This window comes from Nycticebus coucang, chromosome 16, assembly GCF_027406575.1.
Source record: "Nycticebus coucang isolate mNycCou1 chromosome 16, mNycCou1.pri, whole genome shotgun sequence".
Lineage (NCBI taxonomy): Eukaryota > Metazoa > Chordata > Mammalia > Primates > Lorisidae > Nycticebus > Nycticebus coucang.
Genome location: NC_069795.1, coordinates 31,340,043 through 31,361,040, shown reverse-complemented (window position 1 = coordinate 31,361,040; position 20,998 = coordinate 31,340,043). Strand labels below are relative to the sequence as shown.

At 35.0% G+C, this 20,998-nt stretch overlaps 1 protein-coding gene across 12 annotated transcripts in view; it reads right to left on the bottom strand.

Annotated features, from left to right (window-relative positions):
• The window catches only part of ROBO2 (roundabout guidance receptor 2), a 630,786-nt gene that overhangs the window by 165,247 nt on the left and 444,541 nt on the right, over window positions 1-20,998 (bottom strand). For all 12 annotated transcript variants that reach the window (XM_053565141.1, XM_053565146.1, XM_053565142.1 and 9 more), the window contains exon 5: window positions 19,425-19,563. In XM_053565141.1, coding sequence (XP_053421116.1) covers window positions 19,425-19,563 — 139 coding nt within the window. The remainder of the gene's footprint in view (window positions 1-19,424; window positions 19,564-20,998) is intronic.

Genomic DNA, 20,998 nt, shown 5'->3' with positions numbered 1-20,998 from the left:
GTGCATTGGTCAAGGGTGTATTGATGTATCAATGACTTTGGTTCAGTTTTTAAAACTCCAGAACTTAACTTTATAGATACTTTTCTCAGTATTACTCTAAAATTAACTAACTCTAGGAAGCTCATCAATGTTGTTCCTATGTACGTACTTTACCATTATTCTCTTCTTAAACCATCAAAAGTACTTAAAATTTTCAAAATGCCTTCATCCTTCTTGAAATAGTCCAAAATAAGTTTTTATGTAACTAGAGCACATTTTGGCATAAAACAGCTACTAAATAATATGACATAATATTATATTATCAATATGTATGAGGTATTATCAATTTAAAACCAAGAAAAAAAGAAACACGAAAAATACTAGTGATGTGGAAATTCTAATAGCACTTGGGTGATACTCACTGTGAAATCGGCCAGTCTGAGATTTATATAAACACAGTCATTATTGCCAAGTTTGATTAATGACAGTTGTACAATCATGTGCCGACAGTCCTCACCATAGAGATACCTTATTTTTTCTGATATGAAACACTGCTGAAAAACTGCAACCCAATCAGATTTGGCCCCTGGACAAGATGTGCTATCATCACTGTACCGTGAATTGAGATTGATTGGTTACCAGCTGCGACAAAGTGGGAAAAGAAGCTCTGCGTTTTTACAGGGTTTTTTCCCAAGGAAAAAAATAAAAGGAAGCTGAATTGTGTCAAAACCATTACCATCTGTTCAGCCACATAATAAACAAAACAAAATAAATGTATTCTAATACTTAAAGCAACAGTTTGTATGAAAGATTCTATTTGTATGGGATCTTCTATGTTTTCCAATTGCTTCAAGATGAAAATATTATTAGTCATTTTTTCAGAAACAAAGTACTATATTCTAAAATAATTTTTAAATTTAAATAAAGGAATCTATTTTATATTTTTTTCCTAAACAAATGTACTCTCCTACCCAATGGAAAGGTTTCCCATAAACCTAAATTGACTTTGAAAATTTTAAACAAAACATGAAAACTGGCAAAATGTTATGACCACATTTCATTCATTATGCACACTTAGAATCTCTGGATGCACAGTAAGCCTTCAGGGTAGGAATTTCTCATGATGTTCTTGATGTTATGAATAAAATTCAGATAATTTAGGGACTTCTAAGACTCCCATGATGACCATAAAATTTGGGAGGAGAAAAACAATGAAGAAATATAAACTATAATTTTTATTACAAACTGGAATTTAACCACACTCATTTCAAGCCTGTGGATCTCATCACCTTGTCTGAATTACGTGAGGATTCTGTAAAACTTCCTGCAGGACCATTCTCTTCTCAAAAACACCTTTGTTTTTCATGGAAGGAAATGTATTTCCTCAACATTTTTGGTTTTTAAAATCACCTACTATTTCTTATCATAAGATTTCTGGCTCCAATTTTAGCACAAGTGTTTTGAATTAGCACTTATAATTTTACTATGCATTTGCTTTATTAATCATTAAGTTGGCCAATAGGAAAAGCTATGAAGTGAAGGAAATATTTAATGTCTACATGGCAAATGTTCTTTACTTTTAAGGAGACTTGAAATGTTTGTTTTCAATTATCAAAATATTTCCACTCAGTTCAAATACCTGAATATCAACCTACAACTTTTAGACTCTTTCAGAAAGTAAAGATCTGTAACAATAGGCATCCGTGTTCATAATTCAATAAGAGGGACAGAGGGAGGGGGGTGGGGCCTTGGTGTGTGTCACACTTTATGGGGGCAAGACATGATTGCAAGAGGGACTTTACCTAATAATTGCAATCAGTGTAACCTGGCTTATTGTACCCTCAATGAATCCCCAACAATAAAAAAAAAAAAATTCACTATGGAGCTTTATATAACAATGTCACAAAGTCTATGTCTGGCTTTCAGCACAAGGATTTTAATGATACAAATCACTTATTAATCTCATGGAATCATTTTTTTGATCACTAAGTTGCACACAACTATCAGTACCACGGTACCATGCCAAGGATATGGAGATACATTTGTTTATTAGAACGCAGTGACAATATTTATTTAATTACTAAAAAAGGGCATTTTAGTAACTCACAACTTTTAGTCAAGGTCTACTTCTATAAAATGTAAACTTTCCTGAAGAAAGTTAAATTTTTTGCATTTTTACTCTTGATAGCCAAAACTAAGGAAAAGTTACTCAATTTTGCTGAAATAATCTCTCCACTCCCACTTTTTCAAACAAAATCCTTCCACATGCAACACTTAAAACTGTTACCAAAACTCACATGAGTGCTCCTTGGCAGCCAAAATTCCACATTCTACTTTCTTAAGCTTATTATTTAAAGTGTATCCTAAATGCAAGCTCTGAAATCACATTTGAGGTCTGAGACCTCAGAATGAGCCCAATAAGCCATTATTTTCTGGAAAAAAAAGACTGAGTCATTTTCTACACACTATGGCCAAGTCTGGGTCACACTTCTCTTTTTATCTGCAATTATAATGCAGGCTAATGTTTACAGTTTTGGTGACGTGAACCTTTACTTCTTTACTCAGGGATCTGATTAGAAGTAATTTCTAAGCAAGGCATCTTAGAGAAGTATGAAAGACATATCATTTTTTAAAAAGTGAAAATTGTCATAATGTTCATTGTAAAGGAAAGGAAAACAAAAGTCCTAGGAGATTAGACATGAGGAGAAACAGTAAGAGGCAAGGTTTTCTGCTTCAAGTGAATATGGGTTTCTATCCTTCCAGGGATAGATAGCCTCTACAGAAACTCAAAATGAAACTTGATATATCATAGCATTCTTTATCCTGTCTTAACTAACCAAACAATATTTTCATTTCTCCTGGCTTTCTATCATTCAACCTTTGTAACTTTCACCCTTCAGTGACTCCTTCCTTGTCAGCCTGATACATGAATGCCTATGTTAGACCCCTAGGTTAGACTCCCTTTACTACAGCTTAGACAGCAAGGCATTTTCAAACTAAAAGGGTAGGCAACTAAAAAATAAATGAACAAAATGTCTTAAAAATACCACCAATAAGTAATAATAGTTGACTTAATGGGGTATAGATTTGTCTAGACCAAAAAAAAAAAAAAAAACCAGCCCAGGAACCGCTGCCATGGATACCAACCACCCTGGAACTAGACCCTCTCACTGGAGTGTGGGCATTTAAACCAGTCTGCAGGTGGGCCTTTCCCGAGAGGCTAATGTACCCTGTTCAGCCAAAGCCAGAACTGCCTCCAGATTTTAACAGTATAGGCACTAGTGGTCTTCTGAGTGGCCCTGTCTCTACCATCTTCCACACCTATGGCAGATACAGAGATCTCCAGGGATTAATTCTCTTAGCAAAGTTATGGCCAGTTCTAAAGTTCACAGCCTGGTATCCTCAGTCACAAGTTTCCACCTTCTCCTGTCATCTTACTCTCCTATTGTTCACCTTTACTGAAATAAGCTTCAACTCCTCTGTTACAATCACACACAAAATTTTTGTGACCATCTCCACACGATTTTTCACGATGCTTCCTAAACTACCCATTTCCTGATTTGTAAAACTTCTTTATCATCATTCTCAAAAATGTATCCTCCATGCCTTAATGGAAATCTGGTTCTTTCCTGAGAAGGGTAAGGGTGTAGGAAAAAGAAAAACAAAAAGCACCATCCTGGCCATTTCAAACAAGTCCTTGAGGTCTGACACATCAGAATGACATACTTATCCTCTCCCATGAAACAAAACAAAACAAAACACCCCTCTACCCCTGATTGTATCAAATCCATGTCATCTAGGTTTCGAATGGAATCTTGCCTTTCTTCCTCCTTAAGATGATGATTAAAAGGCCCCAGTTCGAGGGCTGTTGTAGGGACTAAATGAGTGACTACGCCAGAGTGATGAGAGGCACACCTGGAACACAGTAAATACCCAACCAATGTCACCTTGCATTTTCCATAACTGGCCCCTAGTTCACGCTGATGTCCTCCCTCCGGTAATACCATTATCTCTACCTCCATTTGGTCATTGTCTAATAGCAAGTCCCTGACCCTTGTATTCAAGTGGAAGAGCTCTACCTTTGAAATGTGAACTTCAAATCTCTAATCTTGTCAGACCCCAATTGGGTGTCACTCTCTTTATCAGTTCACAGGCTGAACCTCTTCCTCTACTTCTCTGTCAATGTTTTGCATCATCATTACTTTCTCTACCTTGCTTAGAGAATGAATGACCCATACATTGCTTGCCAATATTTTCCTATGTCTCGTCTCACTGCTTTAATGTTGTACTTGCCTGGCAAAATCCCAATTATGTATTAATGCAATAGTATATAATCTTGGTATACTTAGAGTGGACTAATAAATGCTTCATTTCATCTTTGATTGGCTCTGACTGAGTTCATAACAAAGTTCAGATTTCTGAGCTCAGTTTACATGTTTCTTCCTGTACCTACTGGTCTTTGGTGATCCGTGCAGTGCCATCTTGTAGCACGGATTATCTCACATTCACACCTTCAATTGTACCCCAGCATTCCCAGGCTCCTTTTTGCATCTAGCACATGCAGGGTCTTCACACGTGAACCAGTCTCCATACCTCTCAACTCTCCTTCCCTTTAGCCCAACTTCTTTTGCTTGTACTGACACAGAATTAATTTAGTATCTAGTTAAGTTTCTAAATTTCAAGCTCCATAAAGGGATGACCATATTACTTTTATTCATAGTTACATCCGCAGAGTTTAATACAGTGATTTGAACCTAGTGGGTAGCCATGAAAAATTTGCCAATGAGGAAAAATGAAGGCTGTACACTTGCAGGAAAAGGAAGGTTGCTTTCAGAAGCATCAAACATTGCTCCTGAAAAAATGACAAATCTGTACAATAGAGACATTGGAGATGCTGAGAAAAACAGTGCACATGTTAAGAATCATGTTCGATTATTTAAATTAATAATTACTTTAAATTAATAATAATTAATAATTATCTAAACTTTGCATTTGTTTAAGTTTTACCTTCTATTCGTCATTTTTCACTTCTAATATTTTCTCTGTATCAAATCCCTTCCCATCACAATTAACAAAATGAATACCCTTTTTCACAAGACCCAACACCACCCAACTCATAGAACGAAGTAGTTACAACTTAGAGAAAATATCTTCACTCACACCTGCCCTTGTTCTGTGTCTTCCTCTATAAACCACATGAAGGAAAGGAGGGTGTACCTCTCTGGTGTTTGAAAAATTGTTAAGCTGATGACAGCAAAGCTGCAGAGGAGCTCTCTGCCTTTCTCTCTGTAAAAGTAGGACTGGGATTTACAAAGACAAAAGGTCTTTCTACCCTCCTCCCCACATTTCCCTCTTAAGGACAGGATATAAATTCACCTTTACAACTTGTATCAGCTCAGAGATGGCTCCAGAAGAAACTAAGAGTAAACTTTAGTCCTACCCACTGTTTTCCCACCTTTGGAAGCCTAGGAATCATTTCTTGTTACTTCTCTAAAATTTATGTTCTTTGTTGAAGGCAGTACATAAGCCAGACTCCTAAACCTAAGTTACTTTGTTCTTATGTGTTGTGCATTACACACAGTAGTGAATGTGTTTTTTGTTTGTTTTCTGCTTGTTAACCTGACATTTGCTGCTGGATTGAGGGTTGAGAAAAATTATATTGTATTTTCTTCACACATGCATATCTGTTGCCTAGATAAGGAAGTTCAAGATTGAACTTCAGGAGTAATAAAAGACTCAGGCATAACAATTAAAAATAATTAAGATGAAAATTAATTTTAAGATGAACTGCATATAATAAAATTATGTATATATCTCATTACTAATAAATATCATATTAATATCATTACATTATTAATGCATTATTATCAACATCAAGGACTGGATATTATTATTTTATAATTAGATTTACCTTTTATCACTGACATGTTAGTCACTATTTCTTTTTTGACATTAGACTATAAATATTCGTAGAGTATATACTGACCTATCCCTGTTAATTACATTATCTTTCTGAAAAGAGAACTTAAATGTTACTTTATAGTCATTCTGGCTTTCACAAAATTGAAAGCCCTTAAAAATTTAAATATTTAAACATATTTATTTCATTAGTATATTTTTATCTTGTAAAATATTGCAAATATATGTATTTTTTAAATTGCAAAGCTTTAAATATATATTTATATTATATATTACTTTTAAAATATATATTATAAAATATCATGAAAGTATATCATATATATCACATTTATAAAACTTTTTGTAATATATTACAATAAATGTTCAAGGTTTTACTATACATATTTTATAATTGTATATTATAGACAATTATCTATGTGATAAAGTTTAGAGGTTTAAAAATAAAGTATTTTATAAGATTTTATGACACATATAGTCATCACTAAAATATCTTTACTACTTAATGTGATATACAGATTCAATGCATTTCTATCAAAATACCAATGTCATATTTAACAGACCAAGAAAAAAATATGCTATGTTTTATTTGGAACCAGAAAATATCATGGATATCCAAAGTAATCTTTAGCTAAAAGAACAAATCTGGAGGCATCACATTACCAGATTTCAAACTATACTACAAGGCTATAGCACCCAAAACAACATGGCATTGTTGTTGTTGGCAAAATAACAATGGCAAAAATAACATGGCAAAATAAAGACACAGACCAATAGAATAGAACAGAGAACCCAGACATAAAACATGCAACCAACTAATCTTTGACAAAGCATATAATAGTATATAGTAGGGAAAAGAAGTGCTATTCAATAAATGGTGCTAGAAAAATTGGATAGCCACATGCAGAAAAATGAAACAGGAACTCTCTCTCTCACCACTCACAATAATTAATTCAAAATGAATAAAACACTTAAATGTAAAGCATGTACTCATTACTTTTAAATTATATTTAAAATATTGAATATATTATTTCTAATACATTTTTTAATATAACTTGAAATTTTGCAAAAACAAAATGCAAATGTACTGTAATTAAGAATATGCTGGAACATGGGCAGCGCCTGTGGCTCAACGGAGTAGGGCGCCAGCCCCATATGCCAGAGGTGGCGGGTTCAAACCCAGCCTCGGCCAAAAACTGCACAGTCTGGTATTTCCCTAGAAATTAATTGCAACTTTAAGTTCATTTAAAAAATACTTTAGAGATTAAATCCACAAGAATACACAGCTTGCAGCTCAAACCCGAAGATTTTTAAGAAACAGAGTCTGTTCCCCTTGTAATCTTCTGAGCAGAGAAGGAACTCTGTGGAATAAAGGACAGTAGATTCAGGATAAAATATATATTTTTAAAATGCTGTCTACTTAGTGGCCTTGCTGTCTTTGCTGGACAAACTCCAAGATATCTCTTTCATCAGTGTTCAAACTGAGCACCAGCTGAGCTACCGGAGGCTTCTGCATTATTAGAGGCATGTTTAGTCTGAGCTATGATATGGAAGATTCAAAAGGCTGTCTCTCCTCTTTTCTCCTGCCAACAGAAACTTCCTCTTGAAACATGTTTATGGAATAATTTATAAATTCAACACAGCCACACGGGGCACTTCTGATCATTTATGTGTCATGTACCTTGTGGGTTGGTAGATTTATTTGAAAATGAACACTTCTCTAATTAAGGTACTCCTCACCAGTTCCATCAATTTAACAACTGTTTGATGAGGAAGGAGTATAAAGAATAATTTCCTATCTTATGTATTCCAGAAAATGTGCAAAATATACATTCTTCTCAAATAATTAATGAACTAGCAAGCTTTCTTCTTGTGTTAAACAATGATGTGTTTATGTCAACCCTATCATAGTATTATTTTTCCATCTTACTTGGTATAGCTGTCATATGTAAGGCAATAAGGAAAGATTATTATCTCTGAAATCTGTTTCCTTGAATTATATTCCATTATTTTTACCCTCTCATTAGGGCAACAAAAATTAAAATAATATAAAATAACATTTAACTGAGCAATGCCCAGACTCATCTTTTCTAATAAATCAGAGTTTTTGAACCTCAACACTGTGGACATTTGGGGCCAGATTATTCCTTAATTTGGGAATTGTCCTATACATAAAAGAACATTTTGCAGCATTCTTAGCCTATACCCACTAGATACCAACAACATTCAATCTCCCAAATGTGGCAAATCTATTTACTTGGCCAAACATCATTCTATCCCCATCATAGGGGAAGAAAAATGGTCCCTAAATGGGAGCCACTGTACCAAATGTGTAACTACCGAGCACTTTGTATCAGACATAGACCCATAGATATTTGGGATTAAAGATAAATATGGCAAAAGGTGATGGGGAGGTAGAGAAATAAATGTTTGCAATAATGATCAGCTGAGCACTATATTCTGTTAGAAAGTTATATATAGATTAAAGGTAGATGACCATTGTCTTCTTGCTTGAAAAGTTTCATTAGAGAAGTCTGCGGTCAATCTGATGGAGACAATAACCAAAGCAAAGAGACAACCTACACAATGGGAAAGGATATTTGTATATTTTCAATCAGACAAAAGCTTGATAACTAGGATCTATAGAGAACTCAAATTAATCCACATGAAAAAAGCCAACAATCCCTTATATCAATGGGCAAGAGACATGAATAGAACTTTCTCTAAAGACGACAGACAAATGGCTAACAAACACATGAAAAAATGTTCATCATCTCTATATATTAGAGAAATGCAAATCAAAACAACCCTGAGATATCATCTAACCCCAGTGAGAATGGCCCACATCACAAAATCTCAAAACTGCAGATGCTGGTGTGGATGTGGAGAGAAGGGAACACTTTTACACTGCTGGTGGGACTGCAAACTAGTACAACCTTTCTGGAAGGAAGTATGGAGAAACCTCAAAGCACTCAAGCTAGACCTCCCATTTGATCCTGCAATCCCATTACTGGGCATCTACCCAGAAGAAAAAAAATCCTTTTATCATAAGGACACTTGTACTAGACTGTTTATTGCAGCTCAATTTACAATCGCCAAAATGTGGAAACAGCCTAAATGCCCACCAACCCAGTAATGGATTAACAAGCTGTGGTATATGTATACCATGGAATACTATTTAGCCATTAAAAAAATGGAGACTTTACATCCTTCGTATTAACCTGGATGGATGTGGAAGACATTATTCTTAGTAAAGCATCACAAGAATGGAGAAGCATGAATCCTATGTACTCAATTTTGATATGAGGACAATTAATGACAATTATGGTTATGGGGGGGGGAACAGAAAGAGGGAAGGAGGGGGGTGGGTGGGGCCTTGGTGTGTGTCACACTTTATGGGGGCAAGACAAGATTGCAAGAGGGAGATTGCAAGAGGGACTTTACCTAACAATTGCAATCAGTGTAACCTGGCTTATTGTACCCTCAATGAATCCCCAACAATAAAAAAAATAAAAAAATAAAAAAAAAAGAAAGTGTAAAGACAAAAAGACAAAAACATTGACAGCCAATCGAGGGTATTCTGAATCAAAAATAAGAAATGAACAGAAGATTTAATTTTTTATTTATTTATTTTTAGGGTGACAAAGAGATTATTTTTAGGAAGAACAAAGAGAAAGTTTAGAGCACTTACAATGAGAGCTGGAAGCGGGTCTTTTTCATGAAGGAGAAAAGGTGAGAGAGAGACTGAACAGAAGCTTTAAATATCAGAGAGATCTGCAGTTTATATTTAGCTTTGCTACAATGGGTTCATTGACCGTGAGGATGCTTTTTATTGTCTCTTAGTTTCAGTTTTTTCCTCTGTTAAAGAAAGGATTCATAATTAAATGCTTTGGAATGAGTAATTATAAACTGTGTAACCACCAAGCAGAAAATCTGTGGGCCCTTGAAAAAAATCACAGCTTTTGTTATTATTTTTAATATAAGTTTCATTATAAATGAATTACCATACTAGTAGTTAAAAGAGTGAGCTTTGGTTTTGAAGTACGTGGATTCAAGTCTCTCTCTTCCACTTATTTTTGCCCCTCAGATCCTTCATTTGTAAAATAGGTATAACAGTATCTGTTTCATGAGAAAATTGTGAAGACTAAATGCGTTACTTCTATGTAAATTAATTGTAAACATTAGGTACTACTCCCATCGTTAATACATTTTAAGGTGCACATTTTTCATATTTTAACACCTCATCTTATCATAGATGGCATGCCGGAGTTGATTTGGTCATTTCTTCCCTCCTAAACTCAGAGAAAAATTACTGTTAGATTGCCCAATCAATTCTACTTTGGATTCAGTGACATGAAACACTATCATATGATTAAAACTGATTAGAATGGGCAACGCATCTTTTAAATTCTCTATTTACTAAGCACAATAGCTTTCAACTAGTATTTCAAGTCATAAACATCAGTTTTGCCTCTAATGCTTTTTGCTCAAGAACCCTGACATAGAATGATTCAATCAATTTCCAATTTAATTTTAAAAAAGGCATTAGTATCCCTGTTTGTATATTTAACATGGAAATAGGAAACGCCCAAAAGTATTCCCCTAATTACCTTTCAAACAACTTCCTACCAGGAATGCCTACTTGCAAACATTCTCTGCTGAAGTGACCCTATATATGAATATAAGAAACAATTTTCTAAAACTAGAAGGATATATTTCTATTCCATTTGCTTCAACGAATCCTCATTTCATAGTATGTTCTGTATAAACACTTCACGCAGACTAAAAGGCTTTTATAAGAGTCTCAGCTAACTTTTGTGGCCTTCAGGGCCACTCCTCTTTCCCCTACACGTTCCAAAGCTTTCTCCTGCTGCTCCCTCCCTCGGACGTAGCCTTTGCAGCTCCACTTACAGAGATTCTGATTTCCCTTTCCGTCTCATCTCTAGAGCCACATGGAAATAATCTTTCATGTTTTGAAACCCCAAAGTGTCTTGTCTATTAGTTTTTATATAGTTTGCCTTATTTAATAATATTACTTATATCTCACACTTCCCACTCAAATCCTTGAGGACAGACTTCTCTTTTTTATTTGCTGGAATATAAACACATACATCCATAGAAATGTTTCATGAATCTGTTTGATTATGTTTAAAATAAATTTTGAAATATATTATTAGTCTAAATGAAGATTTTTATGTTTCTTTTGATAAAGTTGACTATAATACAACTTACTATAGGGCGGCACCTGTGACTCAGTGGGTACGGCGCCGGCCCCATATACCGAGGGTGGCAGGTTCAAACCCAGCCCCGCCAAAGTGCAACAAAAAAAATAGCCGGGCATTGTGGTGGGTGCCTGTAGTCCCAGCTACTTGGGAGGCTGAAGCAAGAGAATCTTCTAAGCCCAGGAGTTGGAGGTTGCTGTGAGCTGTGACGCCATGGCATTCTACCGAGGGTGACAAAGTAAGACTCTATCTCAAACAAACAAACAAACAAACAAACAAATATAACTTTCTATAAATTATGTTCATATTCAGGATAAAAAAGTATTTTCTTTCTCTTTTTAAAATTTCTCAAATAAAGATAACAGGCTTGATTTACTGAATTTACTGTTATTTGTGGTGCTAAATATTTGGACAAACTATTAGGAAATTTGGGTTACTGCTTAGGGACTTTATGGAAAATTTTTGTGTAGAAAATCAGACAAAATATTTATTACATAGGAAATAGAGAGTCTAGAGCTCATCTTCCTGAATTTTTAGGTACGTGGTTAATTTAAATTTTCTATTGGACCATTCATCTCAGTTTTCTTGGTTTTTTTTTGGCGGGGAGGAGGGCTTTGTTTTATTTTTTCTAATACTGGAAAAAAGGAGTATTACCATGCTTCTCTAACTGTTTTGAGTTGTTGCCACAGAATCCACTGATGTGATATGGTATGACATGGTCACTAACTCCTGGAAAGTCTTTACCATTTCCTTACAGTTTGGCATAAGGTAAAACGCTCCTCTAGTCCCTACCTCAGCCTAAATAAATGCATTAACACGCCACACTGAGATGGAAGAAGCACACCTTCTGTGGCTCCTGTGGTGGACGTTATCCACATGCCAATGACAGGTGGCACTCAGACAGGTCTTTTCCTCTACAAACTGGCACCTGGTCTTGGCTCTGCCCACATACAAGAGCTGTTAGTCAATGGACAGCAGAGCATCTCTGACTTCAAGGCATTTCATATTCCAAGTGTGTCCCAGATTGTTAGTTGACCACTGGCCAGAACCCAAATCAGACACCAGTTCCAGCATTGTTCCCAGGATGCAATTCTCAACAGATGGGCCAGGGTGATCACAGGAGTAGGCAACTTGCACCTCCCACCATAGGTGGCAATTAGTTTTGTGTTAACAGCAACTATTAGCACCTATTTGATGAAAACACAGAAAAAGTACCATCTGAAAGTTGCTAATTAATTCTGTTTGTAAACAAAATTTATATATCAGTTTCCCAGAAAGTAAACCTTAAGCGTTCCAAGTTCAAATGTTCAAATGCCAAGGTATTTCATACACGGCTTATGAAACTAGTCTAAAAATTACCCCTACCTGTAATGCAGAATATTATGTCTGTTTAGTTATTCATAATACAGTATTGCTAACTGATAATCTAAATTTTCATCTGAAATATAAAATTGGTAGCTGGCTCAGGTCCATAAACAATTAATAATCACATAATTATTATTCCCATTAGTTTAAAATGTAGATTTCATGTTGGAAAGATTGTAAATAAAGTTTTGGTCCTAACATTTTTTTTTATTGTTGGGGATTCATTGAGGGTACAATAAGCCAGGTTACACTGATTGCAATTGTTAGGTAAAGTCCCTCTTGCAATCATGTCTTGCCCCCATAAAGTGGTCCTAACATTTTTAATGTGTAACCTAAAAATCCCACTTCTTGAAGCTTCTGTTTCCACGTCCCTCAAATGGGAGTAATAAAATATATGCTGCAACACTATTATTTAAAATAATTAAGTTAGTGTGTATAAAAAGCATTTATGGAGGACATGGTACATGGTAAGTTCTCCAAAAATATGTTGTTATTATTACATAACCTTCTTACAATAATGGCATTATTATTACCAGCAGACAAATAGTATAGCATACTGTTTGAAATGTGAAGTATCCAAGCCAGAAATCTGATTATACTCGGCCTAGGAAACAATACCTGAAGGATGTGCAATTTCCCAGAAATAGGAAAATGAGTGGCAAATTTTAGGCTTACACAGGGACTGGCAAAATTTATAAATGAGCCTATATAATTTAAAAGCATAACTGTTATCTACTGAATGAATAATAATAAATAAACACATTTATTATTTATTAATTATTCAAATATATTGAATATATAATGTATGTTTTTATCTGAAAATCATTTGGCTAAAGAAAGGGAAATGTGTAATTACTACATAAAAGTTTTATAGTTTATTTTACAACATTAATTATTCTTCTTTGTAGTTATCTGTATAACTAGTAAATGACACCCCTCAGGTGGATTTATACCACTGGAGCCGATTGTATGTGCATCCATTGTACAATATTTACAGTACTTTGAAATAGTTATATCCTTCTAATAACCCTTTGAGTTAGAATCTATGACATATTTGTTTAGCCTTTGCCTACGAGTCAAACCACAGGATAACCATTATTCTCACTACATTCCTAGTCCATATTTTTCGGATGTAAAACATAAAGAATTTAAATAAGTTATTCAACATCACACTCCTGATTAGTGGCAAAGAAATCCATTGGACATAATTTCAAGAAAAGAGGGGTGCAACTAAATATAAATGGCCAAACAGTGATAGAATAAACTTAAAGTTAAAATCTCTTGTAACAGCCTTTATGCTATGGTCATCTGTATTAGACAATCCCACAGTAGTTGCCCATGCACTTTCTAATATTTTTAGACAGATAAGGCTAAGACAATAAAAGCCCACAATTTTATTTACCCTTTTCTTTATATTTCTGACTTTCAGTCTATTTTTTCAGATGTCACAATATTTTGTGTACATTGTTTTTCTCCTGTTCTTATTTGTTTCTTCTTTTATTAAAATCATTTTAATTGCCCAAACTTTACCAGTCAACCTAGTCAGCATGGTTATTTATCAAGAGTCCCAATGACCACACGTCTTTGAAGCACACGGTATATGTAAAAAGGTCGATCTCCTCAGCAGGGTGGCCGAGCACCTGTTCAGGAACTCTGCATCCCAGAAGCACGTGATCTAAGCACTGGAGCTTCTAAACAATTAATATAAGAACATTTTTCAGAGCTAAGTGGGAAGATTCACTTGGTTTCAAAATGCCACCTTAAAAAAGGAATTATAAGTAATTCTATTCAGTTCTTCTTTACATGAATCTCATATTTCATGGAACTAAAAACTCTAAGAATTCTCTCTTCAAATAGATTTCAGTTTATGAAAAGGAATTTGTCAGTGGGTTCAGGAAAATTGATAGAATTTTGCTCTATATATCTTGAAACTCTTATTCTCTAGTCTATTCTCTTTTTATGAAATATTCATGAATTACATGCACTATGTACAAGCCATCAGCTGCACTTAGAATTTGCAGGCATACATAAGAATGTAAATGGCAAATTTTATCCCCTTTTCCTCTGACAAGCTATTATGAACATTCTTTTCTCTGTTGTAGATCCTTACAGAAGAAGTTAGTGTCACTTTTGAGTTGGTTTAAAAAATAAGAAAAAATGGGATAAAAAATATGGAGCTAACTAATGATGAAATGCTGAAAAAAATTGTATGGTCATTGAAAAATATTATATCTGCTGTTTCTAATTTTTTAAAGCTGTAAACAATTAACAGAAATATAAAGTCTTTTGACATGTCAAAAAAAGAAATCATGATTAAATTAATCACACTACCTTCTTATCCAAATTTTGAGAGTTTTTTTTTTAAATTCTCATAAATGTTAGATTGAACAGAATATTGACATGTTGATACATTTCAAGTTCATTTATTTGGTGGAAATGTATTATATTTTATTTCTTTATGTAAATATAAGATATTTTTCAAGGAGCTTCAGTGCATACATAATTGGGGTATAGCAAAAATATATAACATCCCTATGTTATGATGAAACCTGGTGTAAGAGGGAACATTGCATCATTTGTAAATTCTGGCAATTTCTACCACATAACAAATTTCATTATCACAAGAGTACTAATAAGCAAAACATTCTAGGTTTGACTGCAAAAGAACCATGAAGTACCCAAGGAGGAAACTAAAACTATTGCAATTTACTTTCTTTAATACAGTCAGTATTTAAATACTTGCCCACATTACCTAATCTTGTTAATATAAAATAAAAAATAAAGAATTGATAACTGCACATTTATCTTGCTAAAATGAGCATTGTAAATGCAGTAGGCACTTAAGAAATGTAGGTAAACCTTAAAGTATATCTTATTCAATTTAAATTATGCTTAAACAGTGATTGTTAAAACCATAATCAGTATAAACTGTTTAAAAGGCCTTATTCTTTTTTTGTTTCCACGACATACTTTATTTTCATACAGCTGTGTAAAATTCTATCACAAATAAATGAGTGAGTGTTGATTTATTTGAACACATATGTTTCGAGACCTCCTTGGGGGAAAAGAGTGAAACTTGGCACAGTATTAATGTGCTTCCTAAAAATATTCAGTTGTGAAATGGTAATATCTTCAGAAGTTTCTGCAAGGAATTAATGCTTTGGCAGTCACATGTATAATGCAGAAGCTTCTTCCCATTCGATCTCATGGTCACATGGAAAATGTCCACATGATTTTTCTCTTGTTGAACATAAGGGCTATTGTGAGACCTGCTATGTTTCTTACCTTACTGAAACATTCATCTCATCAGAAAACGTTTTAATCTAACTCACTGAGAGTATGTCGTAATTTCATTAAAGATTTTGACTGAGAAAGGTCAGGAGTTTAAGACTAAATAAAATACAGAGGCATACAAGTACTACTTAAAAAATATTTTCATGGCAAGGGAAAAAATCCTCCCTTAATTCACTTCTGGTTACTGAAAGCTTGGCACAGTTATCTTCTTCTGTGTTGAAGGTTTAAATAGCTCTCAGCAGCATTTCATAAATTTAAACTTGAATTGAAAAGCTTTTCTTGTCTCCAAAGAAAAATAGTCACATATTACTTACATGGTAATTACAGGCTATGCAGCTGCCCTACAAAGCTTTACTATAAATGTGTTAAGCATGAACCACTACACAAACCTTATTCAAATTTCATTAAATGTTAAGCCAAAGAAATGTCATCCCCCACGCCAATTGCTTATACAAGAACAATGGCCATCTCCCTAGTCTCAGACCTAAATAGTGAAATAGAATCCATGTTGTTGATTTAGCCTATGGTTGCCTAAAAGTCATTACTGTTATCTTTCACCAAGTCGCTTTCCCTCTCATTATGCAAAAGTGAAGCTTATGCTAATATGTAGAAATCTAGAGATGAATAAGCTTCTTTGAAATATCATTTAAAGATTGAAAATTCAAGAAAAAAAAGTATATGCTTTCTCTTATGATAAAAATACTGACCTCAATTTCTATGTTGCACTGAGCCTTGCGTTAAGCCTTTCTAACATAACCATTCAAAGCTTACACAGCACTTCCATTTGCCTAATACTTCAAAAATATTTAGCTGGTTACACAAAGTACTGCAGCAGTATCATGCCAGTAATAAGAGAATAAGGACTGAAGCTATAAAAATGGTTTAAAGGGAGTTAGGTAAGGTAAGATGTCTCAAAATTATAATCTTGTCTTTAAAGGCCTTAATAGCAGACACTCTGAAAATGTACTTTGAATACTGTCCTCTGATATGCATGCATTATTTGAACTTGGAAGCAAATGAATTTGACCAGATGTGAAGAATAGTCTAGCACCTAAAGTTGTCAGGTTCACAACTACACTAATCAACTGGGAAAAATCAAACTAGTCTTGGCCTTGATTAAGTCTTAGGTTACCTAAATTCAGAAACATAGACATGCTGAAATGTACCACACTCATATAACTTTCTATTTTTCAATTTGACCTTGTTTAATGTTTAAAAGTTGACAAGGTCACCAGTGCTGTTACGGGAATATCACGTATGTCATTACAAAAGTATGGAGATACACAAAAATTAGAAAAGGTAAAATCCATGTGGACAGACACAAATGAAGCCTCCCCAGCAACACCAATAAGCCACGACAGTTGAAACTTGCATGCGTGAATCAGAAAGGACGCTGCTGACTGTGTTTCTTGGAAGTAAAACCATGGACCACAACACAGTCTGTACCAAAACTTTTGATAAGTGACCCACCTACCACTGATATAATGCAATGAGATCTTGTCAGCTCTGTGACACTCTTTTGGAAAACCCGTATACTCAGTCTAATATGAGGAAACATTAGATTAATTCAAGTTTGGGGTGCATTCCATAGCACACCTATCCAGTCCTTCTCTTCATGATGATGAAACGCTAAACCCTAGAAACGCTAAAACCCTGTCTCACACCAGAGATTGGGATGACATGATAACAAAATGCAGAAGCCAATCACCTACGATTCCTAACTAAATAAATACCCCGGGTTGGATCCTGGAGCAGAAAGAAGACATTTATGAAAAACTAGTGAAATAAAAAAAAAAAAACCTTTAATTATTTAAACATCATTTAATTATTATGTATCAACATCTGTTCATTAAGCATGACAGATATTTCATTGTCTTGTAAAATGTTTGCAGTAAGGGAAAGTAGGTACGGGGTGTGCAGGATTTCTTTGTATTAACTTTATAATATTCCCATAAATTTCAAATTATTCCATAATTAAAGGTATTCTTTTAAATGGACACAGATACATACTCCCAGTAATTTGTACTCAACCATAATATACACTAGAATAAGTTTAAACACATAGTTTCCTAGTCTTCCATTAATATTTAAAAATTATCTACTCTATGCTCTTAAATTTGATGAAAGTTATTGACTATACATAAAGGATGGACACCAACAACTTAATTCTGTAAATTCTCCTTGATATTTAACCTGCTTCTCCACTGTCAAGGCACACAAGACCTCACATTTGCAAACCCAAATAGATGCCTGGCATTAAAATGATGAAGGAAGCACTATAAAGGCTGAAAAACTAACTGAATTACAATCTTCACTTGTTTCATTTCTATGGATTGTAAAGGCTCTCTCACTGACTATTTGAAACGTTGGGTCATCTGAAGTCAATGTTGTTGATGGCATAATTTTGGAGTGAAGGTAGAGTATCATCAAACTAGGGAAATATAAAACTGAGATTTTGAAATGAGTGTATAAATTCAGGAATGGAAGAGTACTGGTGAAGCACACAGGAGGTACATGCCCTCTGGGGAAGCATGCTTAATTTCACTCAGCTAAGTGAAACCTACTATTTATTTATTTTTGAACCAAAATTAGAAAAAAAAAAAAAGCAGGGGGTAGAATTTTATGTAGATAATGATTAGAGTAGGTGTGATGGCTGTTAAGATAATCAGGTAGGATGAGGAGGAAGGCAAAATAAAGATAAAATTGCTCATTGTATTTAGAAAAGGAAACACTGGGGCATCTGTAGCTCAGTGGTTAAGGCTCTGGCCACATGCTCCAGGCCTGGACCTGCTAAACAACAACAATCAAAACAAAATAGTCAGGCTTAGTGGCGGGCATCAGTAGTCCCAGCTACTAGGATGGCTGTGGCAAGAGAATTGCTTGAGCCCAAGAGTTTGAGGTTGCTGTGAGCTATGATGGCACACTACCCAGAGTGATGGAGTAAGACACTATCTCAATTTAAAAAAAGAAAAACACCAAAAATCACTTGCTTGATTTGTTAAATCTTAAAAGACAGGAAAATCTAAATAAAAAAATGATTAAATCATTTTTATACACAATGACAAGTATTTGGGATATGGTACAGAATTGAGAGATTGGGTTTGGTGATAAGAAGAATAGGAAAGAGATGGAAGTGAAGGTCTCCGTGAATAGCAAGGAAGAAAGTGAGAGGGGGTTCCTGAATGACAAATTCGACTTGTTGCCTTTTCAGTATGGGGCTCAATAATCTTTCCTTTCCTCTTCTAGATCCTAACGTCAGCTACACTCAGCAGCTTCTTTTTAGTGATGCTTTGAGTAATAAAGGCAGACAAATGGCACCCAGTTGGATAAAACATTGTGGGAATAGGGAAAGTGATCAAGTAGGACCATCCCACAAAGGGGTCAGAAGAAAGCAGCTCAGAAATCCAAGGTGTCTGTGGATAATGGTGGGGTGAGGAAGGCTGAGACATCAGTGTGAAGATTCATCGGACATCAAATGCCTGGGGAACTTCCACGCACACACAGCAGATATGTGGCTGGCTGTGTAAATATCATATGTATGAAAATAATAACCCAAGACACAGGAATATTTGGTAGTGGAATTTTGACTGTCTTTTTCTTAATTATTCATTGGTATCCAATGCTTCTCCATCTCTATGATGTTCTTACCTTCCTCTGGGCAAGTCCGCATCATCTTTTTTCCATCTCACAGTTGGTTGAGGATCTCCCTGGACCTGACAGCGAAATTCTACAGTTTCTTCCTCCAGCACCACCTGGTTAATTGGCCTCCTGAGAAACGTGGGTCGTTCTTGAGGGGGAGAAATAAAAAAACACCAATGTAAAATGAGAGGAACTGTTTTGCCTGTTTTCAGTAAATTATGGGCAAACAAAAGAAACCTGGTTTATCTGTGGCATATCGTACCTAAATCTGCATGTCAACTAGGTCTTGGTAAGGCCTTATCAATCCAAAATAATCCAATAAAATGACATTTTATTTATTTTAATCCCCCCCTCCCCTTTTTTTTGAGACAGAGTCTCACTCTGTCACCCTGGGTAGAGTTCCATGGCATCATCATAGCTCACAGCAATCTCAAACTTTTTGACTCAAGAGTTTCTCTTGCCTCTGCCTCCCAAGTAGCTGAGACTACAGGTGCCTGTCATAACACCTGGCTAGTTTTTATATTTTTAGTAGAGAGGAGGTCTTGCTTGTGCTCAGGCTGGTCTTGAACTCCTGAGCTCAAACAATCCATCTGCTTCAACTTCCTAGAGTGCTAGAATTACAGGCATGAGCCGCTGTGCTAGCCAAAATAAAATACTTTGGAACACAGGAATAGCTATGGTTTGTAAATAAGACCATACAGACTTGGATAAAAAATATTAAATTGATCTTTCCATGAATTCCTTAACTAAGTGGATAGGTCGATCCTAATCATAAAAAAATCAGAACACAATTCTATAGAAATAAGCAGATATGAAAAAGAGCATCTATTATAGTTGAGAGTGGGGAAATTAAAAGTTGAAACGAATGGAAAATATGACAAAAGGAAATATATTAATAATCCTCACGAATGCTAGCAATGCACAGTGGCTCACTCCTATAATCCTAGCTCTCTGGGAGGCCGAGGTGGGTAGATCACTTGAACTTATGAGTTTGAGACCAGCCTGACAAAGAGTGAGACCCACCTTTACATATTAGGTGGGTGCTGTAAGGTACCTGTAGTCCCAGCTACTCAGGAAGGTGAGACAAGAGGATTGCTTGAGCCTAGGAGTTTGAGGTTACTGAGTTTTGATGCCACAACATTCTACTGAGGGTGACAAAGTTAGACTCTGTCTCAAAAAAAGAAAAATGAATGCTAAAGGAAACCATACAGTGTGTGCTATTACACATGTTCTCTAAAGTTTCCCACTTTAGCTACTTTTTGACAATGACTCAGTGCTCTCATGAATATTTTCACCTCGTCTATGGAATGTCGCCTACCTGATATTTTTTTCTCAAGTACAAAGACTTCCATTATTAATGACTGTGAACTGTTTATAATCATAGGGAATGCTCTAAGGCTTCTTCAGTGGGTTCCTCCTAAGCGTATAGGACATTTACCCATTTTTACCTTACTTGACTTTTGTTTTTTACTTTTGTCAGTATTCTGTATTTAGTGTATCTTGCACTGTTAAATTGTATTCTAACATTCCTCTATATAAAAGTAGGAAGTAAATACGTATCAACAAAAATTTTACCATCTAAG